Below are 19,482 nucleotides of genomic sequence, written 5' to 3'. Positions count from 1 at the left end.
TAAAATTAGAGGCCCTTTAGAAGAAAAAAAGTGTTTGATACAATTTTTTATGTCACATAATATTTGGCCAAATGTTTATCAAATCAATATTTTTAGGTAAAATACATTAAAACAAAAAACAGAATATAATACTCAATTGTTTGTAAGATATTAAATATGGGGTGGTGTTGTGTTATAGCAAACATGCTAAGTCTTAAATTTGTACAAGCCTGTGAAATGGCAAAAACAACAGTATTCAAAATTGCCGATAAGCAATGCTTTTAAATCATCAATTTAGAGTTAGCAAAGACTCATAGCACTAATTATTGCTCTTACAATGTTTCCATTTATAAGCAACATGTGTGCTGCAATTATTGTTTTCACACATAAGCGCACTAACCACATTATTGCTATCACAAAGAATGCTAACAAACACCCCAAGTGATAGCACATATGAAGTGACAGGTCCTCTTTATTGAGACATTAGGAGTCTATTAGACTCCTAATGCCACCTATGGACCACACAGAATCTGATGAAGCACACAATGTGCTTCACCAGATTCTTCTTCAGCCACAGCAGTCAGAGAAATGACACCTGAAACCAGAAGTGGCAAAATCATCGTCAAGCTGCATATATCAGCTGTGCCCACCCTGAATGAGGGACAGTGGATTCCAGGATAGATGTCAGCAGCAACAAAGCTGGGGCAGCACCCGTTTTAGCAGCACACAAGTGATTGGGCAGCTCTACAGCCACTCAATTACTTATTTGTAATAGTTAGGTGGCAACTGGGAAGAACAATTCCAAGAGCACAGCTGCTGCAGTAACCACTTCAGGACTGCAATATTTATATACTTATTGTGGTCCTGCAGGGGTTAAGCATGTTTGTGTGATGGCAGTCCATTCATTTTGATTATGCTTCCTTAATGCAATGCACTTTAATGCACAACATAACACATGTTTAAACACCACAAAAATGTCAATGAGCCCTGTAAGTTTTTGCCTGCATTGCAGTGCTGGCAGCCCATTCAAAATGAATGGGCCTGCATAATTCAATGTGCTTTAATGTGTGCAGTAACATACCACAGTGCAAAACATTGTGAATCTAACATAACATTTGTTTGTATGGAGGTGGGATTGTTTGTATGTTTTTATTAATTGTTTATTTTCACTTATATACTGTCAAAGAGGACAAAACCCCTGGTACATAACACATGAAAATGTCATCTCTAATGAGACATCAGGTGTCTATTAGACTCCTATTGCCACATATGGACCACACAGAATCTAATGAAGCACAGAATAAGTTTCACCAGATTCTTCTTCAGCCTCAGCAGTCAGAGAAATGACACCTGAAACCAGAAGTGACAACATCATCACTCAGAATTCCAGTAAAGTAAAAGGTGGTCTTTCTGGCAATCAATACTAAGCCTATGTCAAGAATCAGTGCTGCCCAGGCAGTGATTGAAGTGGACACTCTGTAGGTGGGTGCCAAGACCAGGGTGTTGAATGGGGCACACATAGGACATACTGTATGTGTCCAGGTCTGCTGGTCTGAACAGACAGGCCCCTGTTGCAGTCACTGTGGAACCTCAAGAAGGGGAAAAACTATTGACAGAGTCAGGAAGCTGAATGTGAATTTTGTTGCTTTATTAAGCTGTTATAAAGCACACATAAATTCTGATGTGCAGGCTGACTCACAACAAGACAAAATTATAAGTCCCCCCCAAATTATAAGTCCCCCATGTTATAATAAGTCACCCATGTGATAGCAATCAGGTTAAGCATAAAAAGGTTTAAAAATATAGGGGTCTATTCACTAGTGAACAACTGACCCGAAGTGAAGTGAGCCTAACGCTGTTCGGCTATTCACTTCAGGTTTGTACGGCTGATTTCAGCCCTATATTGGCTGAAGTCAGCCGTACATCGGGTTTCTTTGTGTGACTTCGGGTCGGCCGAACATGCTCAGAACAGCTCGGCCGGCTTCGCCCTTCACCGCGGCTCAGTTGAGCCAAGGCATATGCCTTCGGCTCGACTGAGCCACCTGGCCCACTTCGGGAGCTGTACGGGCTATAGTGAATAGCCCGTACTGAACCGAAGGGGTCCTGGGGCCGAAGCTAGCCGAAGGATCAGCCAAAGCTATGGCTAGATCCTTCGGCTGCTTCGTGAATAGACCCCATAGTAAAATAAAACAAATAAAAACCTCAAAAACATTTTTAACTTCCAATGTACACGTGCATACAAAATACACATCAGGTACACCTATAAACAAAATGATTGTGCCACACATGTTGGGTATGTCCACACAGGCCAGAGTGAGAGCAATAATTCTAGTGTCATCATTCACTGTCAACTCTAAATTAGTGATCTGTAAAGGTATACTGAAAAATGGCCTGGCCAGGAAGGGGGTGAAACACTATGGCCTTCAAGTGGTTAAAGCATCACCTATGAGCAATTTTGGATACCATAATTTTTTGCCATTCCATTTGAAGCTTGACACGTTTAGTATCTATTTAATCATAATCTAGCACATTCTAATCTTTTATATTTAAGATCAAAATTGGATTTGATATTGTGTTTGTGTATTTCTTACTGAAATACTGTATTTCTTACTGAATTCTTACTGAAAATTTGATAAACAGTTTGATAAACATGTGTGCTAATATAGTTTGACATAAAAATGCAGTTGTCAGCATTTCATTCTGCAGGACGTTTGCAGTCAGAAAAGATATGCTTCTGTAAGGTTTCAATGGCCTTCAGGTCTAAAATATCCATTTTAACATTTAATTGGACTAATGTCTTTATTCAACCTCAAATACTATGTAACTATGTAACGTGTGCAAAATTTTTTGCAAAAACAGCTTTGGCAACAGAAGTGTTAAATACGCATTTGGACAGTTTTTAAGTCACTACTGTAGAAATATGACATACAGTATCAGGAAATAACATATCTAATGTAATTCATTTTGAATGTTTTCTGAGATAAAACTAATAACAGTCAGTAAAATGGACAAGAAAAAGACACATTAATATAGGAAAAAAAATATTAATCTTGGATTTAAATTTTATTATATGTACTGATGTACCCATGCAGTCTAATAGGCTATATTATATCCCACCTCAAAACTTCATAAACTATATAAAAAAAATTAACTTAAATTGGACCTCACATAAAAATGGAAGGTCTGATTTTCTGCCAGTCCCCAACCCTACACAGAATTAGAAGGTTTTCACTGACCTGCCGAAGAATCTTCAATTCGGCCACCAGAGACCTTCGGTTCAGTCAAACCAAAGGGCTGCTGTATAGGCTATTCACAATAGCCTGTACAGTAGCTGAAGGCAGCCGAGTGGCTCAGCCAAGCCAAACACATATTCCTCGGCTCGGCTGAGCCGAAGCGGGGAGAACAGTCTGCCGAAGCAGACTAGCTCTGCCCAATTGTTTATATTTTGTTGACATCTGTCAAAATGTCATTCTGCTGTGTGAGTTCATCACAAGCAGATGGGTCAGCGGGTGTCATGTTGTTTTTCATTATTTTTTTCAGGGCTTGTGGGGAAGAGGCCTTTGTCCCCATCTGCATGGGGACAAGGTGCTTTTCCAGGGGGGACCCTGGAAAAGCACCCCTCCCAGTGCCAAAGGCATGTGGCCTAGTATGGCAGGGAAGGGGCCGCTTGCTCGTGCCCCCTTTCATGTCCTTCCAGGCCTGTGCTTGGACAGGGGTCTGGTTAGGAATTTTAGGGGGACCCCACATGTATTCCCCATTTTTGGGGGTGGGGTTCCTCCTTAAAATTCCTACCAGATCTCAAGGACCTGATATGACTTTTGGAGGGAACCCCACACTTTTTTATTTTTTAACTTAGGGTCCCTTCTAACATTCCTACCAGATCTAAAGGGTCTAGTATGATTTGGGAGGGTGGCCCCACACTTAGTTTTTTTTCTTTTCAAAAATAACAATTTGAAAAAGGGCAAAAAACAACAACTCAGTCCTGGCTTCTGAAGCGTATTCATCATGCTTCCATTTTGAGTCATGATTTGTGGTTTTCTTTATTTAGCAGGCCACTCTTTAGACTAAATTTACAATGCTCACAGTGTTAGCAATGGAGTGTTGTCTTTCAGTCATTCCTTGCTTCAGCCTAAAACATTTTGAAGAAAATTAGAAATCAGTAAACAACTACTGAGAACTATTACTAATAAATATTACCAAAGTTTAAAAAATATTTACTGCAGGTGAAACTTCCATGTCAGTGTGTTTTAATATGTGGTGAATGATTCACCACCAGTGTAATGCCACAGCCTTTGCTTTATAACCAGATTTGAACACTACACGTGCCCCAAAAAATTAATGAAGTACACAGGGAAAATGTAGCATGTCCTGTCCTACTGCCCTGCTGCTGCTCCCACCTTGCACTTGCTGGTGATTCCCAAAAATTAAAATGATGACTAGGAGCTGCTGTGTAAATACAGTAACTGAAGAAGCTTTTTCTTTCAAAATGGACTGTCGGGTGCAATGCAGGATAGAGCAATACAAAGTAACATTGCTTTATATCTACTCTGTTTTATTAATCTGTAGATCAAAGGGATGAGCTTCTATGTGCATATGATGTCTGGTAAAGCAACCTCACAAGTAAAAAAAAATTTTTTTATTAAATCTATTTCCATTTAACCCATTATTAACCCTTTCTTTACCTTAATCAGCTCTAATTACCTCCTTTTCCATTTCTCCCTTTAAATATTTTTGTATGCTGAATTTGTTTTCTAACCATTAATTTTTAAACATTTTTATTTTATTTGCTTTGTTTATTAATTGTTTTAGTATTGCTTTAAAAATTAAAAAAACCTTTTAGTTAATTTGTAAATAACATTGCAATGTATTGTAACAGAAGCACAATTTTAGTGCCATATAAAATAGAACAAATTTGTTTTAAACTAGCAATGATCACTGATCAAGGAAGAAAAAACATATATTTTTTAGTTCTGTTGCAATTTTTGTCTATGGATTGCATAAAAATGAAATTATTTTTGCAAGACTATATCAAAGAAAGAAAGATTTATTTGTCCTAAAATAATAATGTATTACTTTGTTATCATAATGAAAAGTTATTGCTGAATAAATAGACCTATAGCAGAAATGTAAAAATAGATCCAGATATTGTTCAGATAGGAGAGCTGAGGTAGATAAATATGCCCTAAAATATCAGCTATTGCAAGATATATGGAGACATTAACATGTTATATATCTATAATGTTTAATCTTTTAATATTATGCGATTTCTTACATAAAAATGTGATTTAGAAAAACTAGTCCAGTTTTTAGGACTGACATTAAAGAGGATTATTCACAAAGCTGCCAAAGGATCTAGCCGTAGCTTCGGCTGACCCTTCAGCTAGCTTCGGCCCCCGGAACCCCTTCGGTTCAGTAGAACCGAAGGGCTGCTGTACGGGCTATTCACTATAGCCTGTACAGCTCCCGAAGTTGGCCGAGAGGCTCAGTCGAGCTGAAGGCATATGCTTCGGCTCGACTGAGTTTAACACACAGCCGAAGCGGGGAGAACAGTCTGCCAAAGCAGACTGTTCTCTCCTCAATATGTAAACAAATAAATAAACACAGCGTGGGGTCCTCCTCCCAAATGTTATAAATGTTAGGAGGGACCCCCATTTAAAAATTTAAAAAATGCCCTGAGCAATCCTAGCCTTTCTCCCCCTGATATCGGCTGACTCCCTGTCTGAATACAAAGCTGCTGATTGCAGCTGCTGTCTGAATACAAAGAAAAAAAAGCATCAGATAACAGGGAAAGCATTAGCTCCCTCTTATCTGCTGATTCCCCTGCTATGTTTTTTTTTTTTAATTATTTTGACAGCTGCCACAGGTTGCCATCAGAGTAAAGAAATGAAAAACAACAAATAGCATAGGAATGAATAGCTAGGCTGATGGAAAACTTCAGGTCCACCTCTGCTGATTTACAGCAGCAGTAGGCAGGTGCAATAGCCAGCCTACTAATGGCTATTCCAATTTGAAATGGCCAATAGCAGCCTAGCTATTCATTCCTATGCTATTTGTTGTTGTTTTTATTTCTTTTCTCTGACGGCAGCCTGCAGCAGCTGTCAAGATAATAGAAAAAAACATAGCAGGGGAATCAGCAAGTGGTTTTGTCAAGTTCTCAGTGTGTAATGACAGTTCAGCATTCCCTGGTTAAAAGGTAACCAGGGGATGCTGCACTGTCATTACCAGGGACATGCGGTCAGGGGAGGCAACTCATCCTTTACACTAGCTTGGGGACAGGTTGGGGAGGGGCTTTGTTTGATGGGGCGGAGCTTCGGCCAACAGGAGGCGGGGCAGGTCTTTGGTCAGTGGGGGCGGGGCTGGGAATACCTCACCCCAAGCAAGAGGTACCGCACGTCACTGGTCATTACAATGAGAGCTTAGCGGAGCCGGTTTTGATATCACTGCCGGCTCCACCGAGCTCTCATTGTAATGACAGCTGGTCTCGGCCAATAGAAAACAGTTGGGCAGAGCTAGCTGCCACTACTAGCTCTGCCCAATCGTTTTCTATTTTTTAACACTTTTTTAAACTGTTTTTCTATTCTGCTCAGTACCACGGAGGTACCGAGCAGAACAACTATCCACTCACTGCTGTTTGGCACTTCGGGTCAGCCGAACATGCTGAGCATGTTCGGCCGACCCGAAGCCAGCCGAAGCAAGCCGATGGACGGCTGATTTCAGCCGATGTATGGCTGAAATCAGCTGTACAAGCCTGAAGTAAATAGCCAAACAGCGTTCGGCACACCTCACTACGGGTCGGTTATTCACACGGCTGCCTTCGGCAGCTTTGTGAATAACCCTCTAAGCTAATTTACAGCCAGAAAATATTCTTGAGCTATATGGTCCAGATGTTGTTTGTTATTTTGCTTACATTTAGTGAAAAAGACTCCTCCTATAATAGATACCAGTGAAATAATAAACATGAAGCTCTACCTTCATGTGGGTACTCTTCTTTGCTGACATGCCACATCAAGGTTTAATGTTTGGGGAGGAAAAGCTCTGAGTCTCAGAAAAGTTCCATTGTAGTAAATGGAACATGGGATTATAGGAGATTCCTGCAATTCATTTCTCATGCTGTTATTCTTAATTACTTTAGTTATTAAATAGGAAGCATAATAATAGGGTTTCCCAGACTTTTACCCTTTATGTGTTTTAAGGGAAAGATGTGAAGACAGGAGACCCTTCAGAAGAATGTAAATGTGTGTACATTTGTTAAGGCAAATAAGTTGCATATATGCACAGAGCATTCAGTTATACAAGGAACATTTTTCAGAGGTTCTAACAGGTCAAGTACAGTATTACATGCATTTATCTAAATTTATAGTGTGTATCTTATGCTGTATCAGTATTGGCATCCCCATTCCTAATAAAAAAATACTCCAATAAATGCATCAATATCTCTTTATAAAGCTGCTATATTTTATCATGTGCCACAGTGCAGCTGCTATCTTTCCTCATGCGCCACAGTGCAGCCATACTTCCCCTTAACATAGCCATAACCCCAATAATATAGCTATATTCCCCATAATGCAGCTATACCTCTCTTTCATACAACCATTGCTTCCCCATAATGCAGCTCTATCTCCTAATAATGCAGTTATACCCTCCTTAATAATGCAGCCATATTTTACAACATTTCCCATAAGCCAGCCATATCTCCACATAATGTATCCAAATATGGTGATATAATTCCCTTTTGATGAAGTCACATATGCCTATAATTCTGTCATATTCTTCCCAATGTAGGAAATATTTCACTTTCTTGTAGTGTGGTGCAGTAGTGGCCTACTGAGTAATGTGGAGGCTATGAAAAGCCTTGCAGGTGGGATACAGGTAGAAATATGTCAATGCTGGAGAAGTAAGGGAGCTTAGATCCCACTCTTAAGCACAACCCACCTTTTCAAGAATCATAAACTAACTTCATAGTATTTCTTTGATTTTTCACCTAATCAGTTACTATCAAGCCTCTTCCCTGCCTACCCAGTCTACCCTCTTGCCTCCTATGGAAGAAACCAATGTTCTATCCTCAATAGGCAATGGCATTGGCAATAGAGAGGTCCTAACATGTGCATCCTATCATCATGCACCATGACCCACAAACACCACATTTGATGTTGTAAATACAGATACAAGTGGATTGTCCAAGACCAATTACTGTACTCTGGCTGCTGTCTTTTTAAAAGCACATGCATAGCAGTCTATGGAATCCAGCACTGTCCTTGAACCCCAAGTCTTATCAGATTTTTTCTTTTCACGTTCCACTGTCTTGAATTCAGGAGGCAGCTCTCATTTCCTTTTCACTAAGCTGGCCCCCTGCTGAAGTGCTGCTGTGAATACAATTGACTGCTGAGAGAGACTGTCCTGAAGCCTCCTGGGATACACATCACACATCCCAGGATGCGTCAGGACAGTCTCTCTCATCAGTCAATTGTGGGTAAGCCAAGGGCTATGTCATCCTTGGCTAGGAATAAGGGAGTGGCTCCTAGCATAAAGAACAAATGGCACTTTCTCTGCTCACCCCCAAAAATACCTGTGTGTGACAGAGAAGGGGAGGATTAACATGATGCTTTGATTTCATTTTAAGTGAGGGTCTGCTTTAAAGTGACACTAATCTCAGGAGTTTAACCTTTAACATGCATTCAAGTTACTTAACTATTAACAAAAATGTAGCTTATTTGTGCATCACTGGTAATCGTTAAGGTACGTTATTGCATTTTAAAAGTTTAATTCCCAAATGTAGTGTCACGTTAAGTTCACCTTTAGGATGTAACCTAGGACAGCAAAACAACAGATATATACAAGAGTGAGCTGAATACTAGTCAAAAACAGAAGATGAGTACAAGCAGAGACATACAGGTATAAATACACAATAGCAGTCTGGTAGGTCAGGATGCAGACACCATCAGGCACCAAATATGTGCTCTGATGCCTATTAGGCCTCATTCACATGGGACTAACTCAGGGAGTACACGTCTATGTGGCATGAATGCCCATATCGGGCCATTCCCGGGAGGGGCAGGTGCTGTGTGTGATTGCGTGTAGCAGTCTGTTATTCCCTATGGGAGGACGCGGCCGTATGCTGTCATACGCACACCTGAACTGCATATCCGTGCGGGTCCGGGTGTCTATGCTCAGACACAGACAGAATCTATCCTATCTGCATCTGAGTCTGGACACCCAAACCCGCACATATGTGCAGTTCGGGTGTGCGTATGACAGCGTAGGGCCGGGTCCTCCCATAGGGAAGAACAGGCTACCAAACGCAGCACCTGTCCCTCCTGGGAATGGCCCCATACAGGACACCAGGGTGTCAGATGCAGCATGGCCTTGAATGTGGTCATGTGCTGAATATTTTTCACAAGATGGAAAGGGAATATACCTAAACACAGAAAGTTTTGAAAATTAAAAAAGATGTACAGCTGGAGGCTGTTAAACACAGGCTGTTCCACATGCTCCCAACCAGATCCAGCCTATATATCTGGAGTGTCAGGCTATTTTCCTTTAGGAAGTTAAGAAAGGTAAAATTAAAAAGTAAAAAATGCATTGAAAACTGGTGATGAAGATCATGATTGTGGATCAGCAAAATAATCTCTTATAAGAACATTTGGCTATTTGATCACTTTTCTAAAGTACATTTGAAAAAAAAAAAAGATGTTAGTTACCTGTCCTGGTCTTGCATTCTCGCAGACAAACGTATCATAAAACATTGCAAATTGTGGTGCATTGTCATTGACATCCAGAATCAGTATATAAACAGTTGACCGTGTTGTTTGCTTGGGATTATCTGAATAAAAATATACAAAAAGGTAAGAAATGTTAACTAACACTAGGTATAATAATGACATTAATGTGAAAACACTGTGAGTAACAAACACTTTATAACAATGTAGAAATATACACTGAGTAGCCAGATTTTTAAATTGTATAAAAGTTACAAGAGAAAGAAGTTAATTTACACATTTGTATTTTTAAGCTTATGTTGTATATGCTGACTACCCCAGAAATGCAAATTGTTGGACTCTGAAAGAAAGCTGAAATATAGCCCATTAAAATCCAGTGACATTGAGATGAACTACTTTTGGGCAAAAGCTGGTAACCAACATAACAAATGTAGCCATTCCTTTCTCATGTCTTTTATGCAAATTACAGTTGAACTCCATCTTAAAGTACAGTTCAAATAATTATAAGGAAGCTGTCTTACCTGCCAAAGGATTTTCATTTTTGCTTACTCAGAATGAGATTTACACAGCACTGGCATATATAGCACAGTACTGTCTGATAGAGCAGGGGACCTGATTTGTCTCTTGCATTTGAAGCTTCTGCATTTAGGATTATAATGCATCTAGGCTGTGTATACAGTAACAAAAACTGATGCAAGGGTTAAAATACCCTGTCCTGGTAGCATCCAGGACAGCTCCACCATTGCTCCCACGCACAATGCAGAGGCCCAGGTCTCCATTGCTTCAGTGACCCTTGTCCAGCACTCCAATCAGCAGCACTCACACTCCCTGAGCAGCACTGTTGATTAGAGCATTGGAGAAGTGTTATGCTAGATGATTGGAGACCTAGACTGCTGTGCTATCTGTTCAGCAGTGATCCATATCTCTAACGTCCTAATAGAACAGCATAGTTTAACCAATGCTGCAAGCAGGGGAAAAACAAAAAAGAAAAACATGTTTGTTATTGTATATACAGCCTTACTGCTTTACAGTCTTAATTGTGGAAGCTTCAATTGGCCTTTAAGTGACACATACAGGTCCCAAGCCTGCGACTGAAAAGTTAAAGGAGAAATGTCAGGTTAATTAGCTCATCTCTCTGTTATTCTGATCTCTTCTTCTATTAGCATGTCCAATGTTAGCACATAACCACTGCAGTACAGCTGACTGGCTCTTGGCTGACTGGAGTTAATCTTTAGGGAGAAAATAAATATACTACACATTCACCACAGTTGAGTTAAGATAAGTTAACATTTTGCTTGCATGAAAATTTGCCAGATTTATGTGTCTTTTTAATCTTGCTGAGATTTATTTTTAAATTTGAGAGTGAATTAAAGCTATGTTAAAGCACAGCAGTTTGCCTAATTTACTGATAATATAACTGATATTTCAGTTTCCTTGGTAGCTCTGTCTGACTGCTACTGATTTTCATTTAAAAATAATAAATGGCAGATCATGATTTTGTAACAAATGAATGCTGAAATTCTAGCTACTTTGTATGCCTCATAAACTCCATTAAATAAGTTTAACAAGTAATGGGAGTTTGTCAGGTATATAAATGCATTGTTAATGAAGTTAATATTTATTTACCAAATCTCAAGTTCCATGTAAATAGTAAATCAGCGTGCATGAAATTAGTGAAAGCTAAATATAATAAACTGAAAGGACAGATAATAGTGGCCAAGCTTATATTAAAACTGGGCACCATTCCATGAGCTGAAGATCTGATGTATTACTTCTTCATTAGAAGAAAATGCAGCATTGGGGTAGAAATGAAGCATGATTTCATGGAAGTGTTGGGCTCTCGTATATTGGACTCATCAGGGGAGAATATTTAGACCCAACAGGAAAAGTAATCATTTTTAATCAAAATCTATAGAAATCTGTAAATATTTAGATTTATAGATACATCTATAGAAAATGTAACTGTATAAAAGCAGGTTTTTTTTGTAATGAAAAACTAAAAAAAGGGAACTTAACTGTCAACCAATATTTTGATGCATAGCTGGTCTTTGTTGCATATTGCATACCACATGCCATTGACAAAATGGTGTATACATGGACAGAAAACTGATTACAGGAACGAGTATAAAGAGTATTGATGAATGGCTCTTGGTCTAGGGTGGTGAGTGGCATGCCACAGGGTTCTGTCTTAGTGCCATGTTGTTTAACCTATTTATTAACAATCACAAAATTGGTATTAATAGTTCACGTTTAGTAGTGCTGATCATAACAAAATATGCAGGGTAATAAACTCACCACAGGACATAGCACTGTTACAGGAAGACCTTGATAAAGTAGACATCTACAAGGCAGTACTATTAATAAATGTAGTCATGCATTTTACATGTTAAACATATGCATGCAAGCTACTCATTAGGGGGGGATCCTCCAGGAAAATTGGTGATGAAAAAAGTTTTGGGGGTCCTAGTAGACCACAGACTTGGCAATAGCATGTAATGCCAGGCTACAGCTTACAGTACATCATGTAATGCCAGCTTACAAAGCTAGCAGACTACTATCATGCATAAAATGGTGTTTACTCCAGAGACAAATCCATACATTTTTACAAAACTCTGGTTCAGCCTCACTTTGAGTGTGCAGTACAGTTTTGGTTTACCGATCCACAGACAGGATGTTCTTGATCTTGAGAGAGTTCAGAGAAGGCACATTAAATTAATAAGAGGGCTAGAGTACCCAAGCTATAAGGAAAGATTACAGCAATTGCACTTATTCACTGTGGAGAAGGTGTGATTAAGAGGGTATATGAGTGCAATATACAACAATTTTTAATGTTGCCAGTAGAATCAGTAATACATTGTGTAGGAAAAGAGGTTTACTCTCAAACTGCAAAGGGGATTCTGTTCTGTTAGAGCAGCAACATTGTGAAACTCCCTTCCCGAGGTAGTTGTGTCAGCAGAGAGTATAGACACATTCAAAGAACATTGAGATGATTTTCTCAGTGAATACAATATACACTGAGTGGCCAGATTATTATGACCACCCCATCAGTACTTCGTTGGGCCACGAGATAACTCCACGAGAGTACTTGGTTGGGCCTCCTTGTGACTCCACGAGATGTTGAAAGGTGATGCGAGGAATCTGACACTGCACTGTTGCCCTTCTGTTGTCTTGTACCAGTCATGCCACTCTCCATTCTGCCCTAACATTTACTAGTCGCTGACGGCCACAATTCGCACGTTCAGACCCAGATTTTCGGCTGACAGTCCAGTTTTTAAACACTTTAACAACAGCTGCTCTTGAACATTTAACAAATTCTGCTGTTTTGCTGATACTCGCTCCATGGCTCCGAGCGCCAACAATCATCCCACGTTCAAAGGCTGTTAAATCACATTGTTTACCCATATCTTCAGAAAAAAATCACTTCTACTGTCATGGTAAATAACCTGTTTCCCTATTTATAATGGTCTGGCCCTCTAGCAACTTCAGCGCGAAATTATAGCTAATTATAGCTAATTTGCCTACAAAAATCACGTGGTCATAATAATCTGGCCACTCAGTTGTCATAGGGTATCCCATGTCCGGCGCTTGGGGCCGCGGGCCGGCCTCTTCAACCAGCGGCGTGACGTCACGAGGAGACCGAGGTGGCGCACGGCGCGCTCGGCTCCTCCCCCTCTGGGATCCTCCTCCTCATAATGACGCGAGTTGCAATGGCTCGGCGTTCTAGTGTTGCGACCGTCGAGCCAGTGCAACTCTCCTAATAGTGGGACACACGAACCAGCAGCGTTATCGCCAGCCTGCCGCTCTCCTCTGCCACCCATTCTCCAGTACCGTGGGGTGCCTCACAGGGATTACCCCTGCTCTCCTAAGACTTCATATGGGACAGCTCTCTCTCTGGAACTGCCATGACTCCACCAGTAGCTTCCCTGGAAAGGCTAATGGACTATAGAACCTCCCTTAAAATCGCAAGTACCTTGCCCTAAGAGCTACTCCATAGAGAGTGTCAGCATATACTCACTTGTGCAATTGGTGTAACGTCATTTCAGTGAACTGCTTCTCCATTTCCAAAACTGTATAGTAATAGTACTGCTGCCCTTCTCATGCAACATATCTCAGTTTTCTCTGTGGAGAGTGTGGGGTTAATGTGACTGCAACTACTCATACAATTCATACTAACTTGAGACTGCTGGCTTACCGTATATCTGTATAAGGGTACTGCTGTGCATACCTATAGGAGAACTCCAACCCCCCATTCTATACTGTGATTGGCGTATGATGTGCTAGAGGGTTACAAGATCACTCCCTACCATACAGAGTGTAAACGGGAACCCTCGATCTGAGCCAATTCACACGCACAGGTTCTAGCCAATTTCCGCAGCTGCGATCCTACCTAAACCTCCTCGGCTCGAGCGTTACATCAGTGTACAGGGGTATGTACATTAAGGACTCATACATTCAGTACACACACACACTGAACTAGAAGGACCTGTATCCTTATTCAACCTCAGCAGCTTTGTAACTATGTTACTATATATATACTGAGCAACATCATCTAGTGTCATAGCATTAATGTTGTTGTATTGCCAGTAATGGATACTGTCAAATCTACCTAAATGCAGCTGGGTTCAGTAAATCTCACTAATTTGTCTTTAAAGCTCATTCACTTGTATGATTATTATAGATATTAGAATTCACTGATATTTGCTGACTGCTGGAGGGATGTCAGGACTTACATACGTGCATGAATGTACTGTATATCAAGTATGTTTAGTCTGCATTCACCAGAGACTTATTTATGAAATTCTGTAAGTGCTGTTGCAGCTCTTTAGGATCGAACACACATGAGAAATATGTAAACATTCTTTCAGTGGCTACATTGAGATACTGTTACACAGTTTGTTTTAGCCATTATGAAATATGCAAAGATACTAGTGTGTATATATTCAAAATACATGTGGCCCACTGTTGTATGTAAAATTGTGTGGGTGTTGGCATAATGGTCACTGGGTATGCACTTATTTTTATCTGAGTTTTATTTGTGATTTTATGGACTTTAAGATTATCTATCTCTATATTATCTCTATATACTCTATGTCCATCTAAGCCCTCTATTATTTTTCCTATTATCAGTATCCTACATCTAAACAGCAACATCAGCAACAAGGGTGATAGCGCTACCATGATTGCACTGCAAAAGTAAAGTCACTGCAAAAAAGTGTCCCAAAATAGTAAAAAAAATAATAATACATTTAACTGTACGATTCATATCCATTACCATAACCTGCCACTGAAAAAAATGTCATACTCCTGATGTGCACAGGGATGCAACATAATTGTGAATTGTTTGTAATTTGTATCCATAGTAGGGCCCAGACACAGTAGTGTGCATTTTGCTTTTTTAATCCTACTTAAACACATTAACACGGGCAATAACACTGACATTAAATATAACACTTTTTTTTCCTATCTCAAGGACACTAACACTGATGCTGACACTAAGGGTGGCCATACACTGCTCTTTTTTTCTGGTTCAACCTGCGGGCTGAACAAAAAAGAAGAAAGCAGATTCCTCTATCACCACTATGAGTTTGTCGATTGAGAAATCCCCACTGTTTGCATTGTATTCTGACAGTGGCCACTGGCCACTTTAAGAATACCTGAACACAGCCTGCAGCTCATTGGTGGCGCCTTCATTAGTGGCGCCTTCATTAATGGCTCCATAAATCAGATGATGGAGGGATGCCAGCCTCAAGGACCAGCTGAAATCCGCACAGTGTATGGGCACCTTAACCTAGATCAAGCCCTCATCTAACTAAATTAACATTTTTTTTTAACAGTCTTTATTCACAGACTACACCAGTTATGAGAAATAGTACAGGGGAGGATTCCAAAACTAGTGATCACTATGAGCAGGAGGCGGTCCTCCTGACTTTAAAAGGAAACACTACAAAGAAGATGTTCAATTACTGCTTATAAAATTGATGTTAACTTATAAACTATACAAGTTTGTGGAGTAGCTGTGAAGTTCATGGAGAGGGGGAGCATGATGTCACACCATTTTACAGTATGCAGTGTAGTAGAATGCAGCCATTGATAAAGCTAGCAGTAAATGTTTTAGTTATTAAACATTTACCATGAATAAGATACCATGCAGGTAGGTACAATATTGGTATTATTATTATTATTATTATTATTATGTTATTTAATTTTTTTTCAATAACTTGGTACCTATGATATATTAAAGTGAGTTTGTCACTTCTCAAGCAAAACTTCAGAGAAGCCGACTAAAGCAAAGGTAAAACGTTCCTTTTTAAATTCATGCTTTCACTGGCAAGTAATCTGCCAAGATAATTCAGCAGTTTTGACACCTCTAAATTAAATTTCTCAATCTACTCTAGAAAGCTCTGGACACTGCATATAACTATTCAGATGTGGGAGCAATGTGCTATTTATTATAGAGCTGCTACATGTAATTGTGCTCTTGGGGAAAGATCTCCATTAAGTAGCATCACTAATATACAGACAAACAAATTGCAAAATGCTTACAAGTGGCTTCTTTGTATTGTAATACTGGCAAATCAAGGCAGTTTTGATGCAGTGTTTGATTCCTGGGAGATTCAGGACTTAATTAATAACATCAATAGCCTCTTCATGGGGTCATCCCAGATGTCGGCATGTTCAGAAGATATAGTATGAAAAGAGTATCTAACCTATAATTTCTGAACACCTCTTTTAACACAGGTTTCAGGAAGAAAACGGGAAACAAATCCAGCAGTCATAGCTCTGGTGTTTGAATTTGTACTGTCTGAGACAGGCCTCTTGAAATAATTACTGTATTACACTTACTTAGTTATTGAAACTTGTTTACTAGTTTAGATGTATTAATAACCAATAAGAGATGAAACTTAAACCAAACCACTTGAGTGCATTAAATTTATAACAGGCATGAAAAGCCAAGCACATCAGGTGGCAAAATAACAAGAACCAAGCAACAACATGTCAATCAAAATAGATCTTGCTGTTTCTCCACATTAAGAAAACAAAATAGTCAGGGCTGTAGTCATAGCCACATAGTCACAGCCCTGTAGTCATAAATACAATTCCCATCAGGCATTGAATAGTTAGTGCACATATAGAGTGAATACTAAATTGCTCAGGGGTCTGTGCTAAATGATGCTAAATTAGCCAAAACCCTTGTAAGTGGCCATTTTTAAAGGACATTTCCACCTTTGTGGCGGTATTTAAACAAAAAACATATGCCAGCAATGTACACGGTGTGCAGATAATGCTGGCACATGCAGATCCTGGATATAAACATAACAACTTACTTTTTTTAGTTCTCCTATCAGGCTCCACATGTTTATGTAAACGGCTGCCAGACTGCTGTGCACACTGTAGGGAGTGGAAAAACTAATTTTCCCACAATGCTTTGCTTCTCCCGTGCACGAGCATCATTAATATTCATCGTGGTACCTCCCGCACATCCCAGGTGACCCTGTACATCTCCGCTGACCCCGCACATCCCCAGTGACCCGGCGTAACCTTGGAGACCCTGCACATCTCCGGTGACACTACACATCTCCAGTGGACCCGCACATCCCTAATGACCCTGCACATACTTGGTGAACCCACACATCTCCAATGACATTGCACATCCATGGTTGCCCCGCACATCCCCGGTGAACCCGCACATCCTCTGTGACCCTGCACATTCTTTGGTGACCCTGCACATCTGCGATGGCACTGCACATCCTTGGTGACCCCGCACAAAACCCCCGGTGACACCGCACATACTTGGTGACCCTGCACATCTCCCATGACAACGCACATCCTTGGTGACCTCGCACATCCCCGGTGACCACCGCACATTCTCGGTAACCCTGCACATCCTTGGTGACCCCACACATCTCTGATGATCCCGCACATCTTCCGTGACACCGCACAGTGGGGGGATCTATCAACACTGGAGCAGACAAAATCTGGAGCAGATTTGCATTGCAGCCACTGAGCATCTCTCTCTTTTTTTCAAATCTTACCTGAGCAAACTGAGGAGAGAAGCTGATTGGTTGCCATGGGAAACTGCTCCAGATTTGATAAATCCACCCATGTGTCTTTAAATGTATCAGTTCTAACAGTCATCAGTAAATGACAAGAACGGTGGGAGGAGGGGGCACATTAAGGAACCTGGACTTGGGGCAGCAGAGAGAGTAAATGTGGCCCTGGAGAGGGAGAGATCTGAGAGACATACAGAACACAGTGACAGAGAGAAGGTCTACAGACATGACAAGTGCAGGAGACACACATGCACACAGAACACAGTGACAGAGAGAAGGTCTACAGACATGACAAGTGCAGGAGATCTTCATAACACGCAGAACACCGTGACAGAGAAAAGGTCTACAGACACAACAAGTTCAGCAGATCTTCCTCACACACAGACACAGAACACAGTGACAGAGAGAAGATCTACAGACACAACAAGTGCAGGAGACACACAGAACACCGTGACAGAGAGATGGTCTACAGACACAACAAGTGCAGGAAACACACAGACACACAGTGACAGAGAGAAGGTCTACAGACACAAGTGCAGGAAATCTTCCTCACAGACAGACACACAGAACCCAGTGACAGAGAGAAGGTCTACTGGCACAAGAAGTGCAGGAGACACACAGAACACAGTGGCAGAGAGAAGGTCTAGAAACACAAGTGCAGGGGACTCACAGAGCTATGAAGTGTTGTGATGACTCATCTCTGCTCTCTCATAGTCTTCTCAGAGCTGAGTGTTTGATATTTCATGAGGAGGGGCAGAGGTGTAACTAGAAACCTCAGGGCCCCGGTGCAAGAAACCATTAAGGCCCCCTCAAAAAAACATGATTTTGATACCTTTTTTTCTATTAAATAAACAGTATGTATGTTATGACTTTCAGGGCTAGTACACACAAGCTCCAGTGTGTTCTGGCCTGATTTAGTGCTGGAACACACTGGATCCCATCCCGGCCAGCTCACTGCGTTCTGGGGTGGGAGGAGGCGTGGCAGTGCATTAAAGTGCATCAAGGCTTTTGATACGGTACCACACAAACGCTTGCTACACAAGCTGAGGGCTATGGGCATAGATGAGGTGGTGTGTACGTGGATAGAGAACTGGCTACGGGAACGTGTCCAGAGGGTATCTGTAAATGGCACCTTTTCAGACTGGGCTAGTGTAATGAGCGGTGTGCCTCAGGGTTCTGTGCTGGGTCCCATATTGTTCAACTTATTTATTAATGACATCGGGGAGGGTGTTAACAGCGATATTTCCGTGTTTGCGGATGACACCAAAATAGGGAGGGTAATAGACACGGACTTAGACACTATAACATTACAGGAGGACCTGGATAAAATAGGGGAGTGGGCATTAATGTGGCAGATGAGGTTTAATGTCGATAAATGCAAAGTAATGCACTTTGGAATTAAAAATAAACAAATGGGTTATACAATTATGGGTATGCCGCTGGGGAAGTCAGAAATGGAGAAGGATTTGGGGGTCATTGTAGACCACAAACTGAAAGGTAGTTTGCAGTGCCAGGCTGCTGTAAACAAAGCTAGCAGGGTCTTGTCCTGTATTAAAAAGGGGATGTATTGCAGGGACAAGTCTATAATTTTGCCACTTTATAGATCATTGGTTCGACCTCATCTGGAGTACGCGGTCCAGTTCTGGTCACCAGTACTAAGAAAAGATGTCCTTGAGTTGGAAAAAGTCCAGCGGAGGGCAACCAAACTAATTAGGGGTATGGAGGACCAGAGCTAC

General features: G+C 40.7%; 1 protein-coding gene across 1 annotated transcript in view; it reads right to left on the bottom strand.

Moving 5' to 3' along the window:
• LOC108794476 (cadherin-10) overlaps positions 1 to 19,482 on the bottom strand; it is a gene marked incomplete at its 5' end in the record, with an annotated part of 115,712 nt that overhangs the window by 18,234 nt on the left and 77,996 nt on the right. Inside the window, one exon of the mRNA XM_018565523.1 lies at positions 9,678 to 9,799. Coding sequence (XP_018421025.1) covers positions 9,678 to 9,799 — 122 coding nt within the window. The remainder of the gene's footprint in view (positions 1 to 9,677; positions 9,800 to 19,482) is intronic.

Source organism: Nanorana parkeri, unplaced genomic scaffold (genome assembly GCF_000935625.1).
Source record: "Nanorana parkeri isolate BGI_ZX_2015 unplaced genomic scaffold, ASM93562v1 scaffold855, whole genome shotgun sequence".
NCBI classification, from domain to species: Eukaryota; Metazoa; Chordata; class Amphibia; order Anura; family Dicroglossidae; genus Nanorana; species Nanorana parkeri.
Note: the sequence above shows the minus strand (reverse complement) of the source record. Positions and strands in the feature narration are given on the sequence as shown.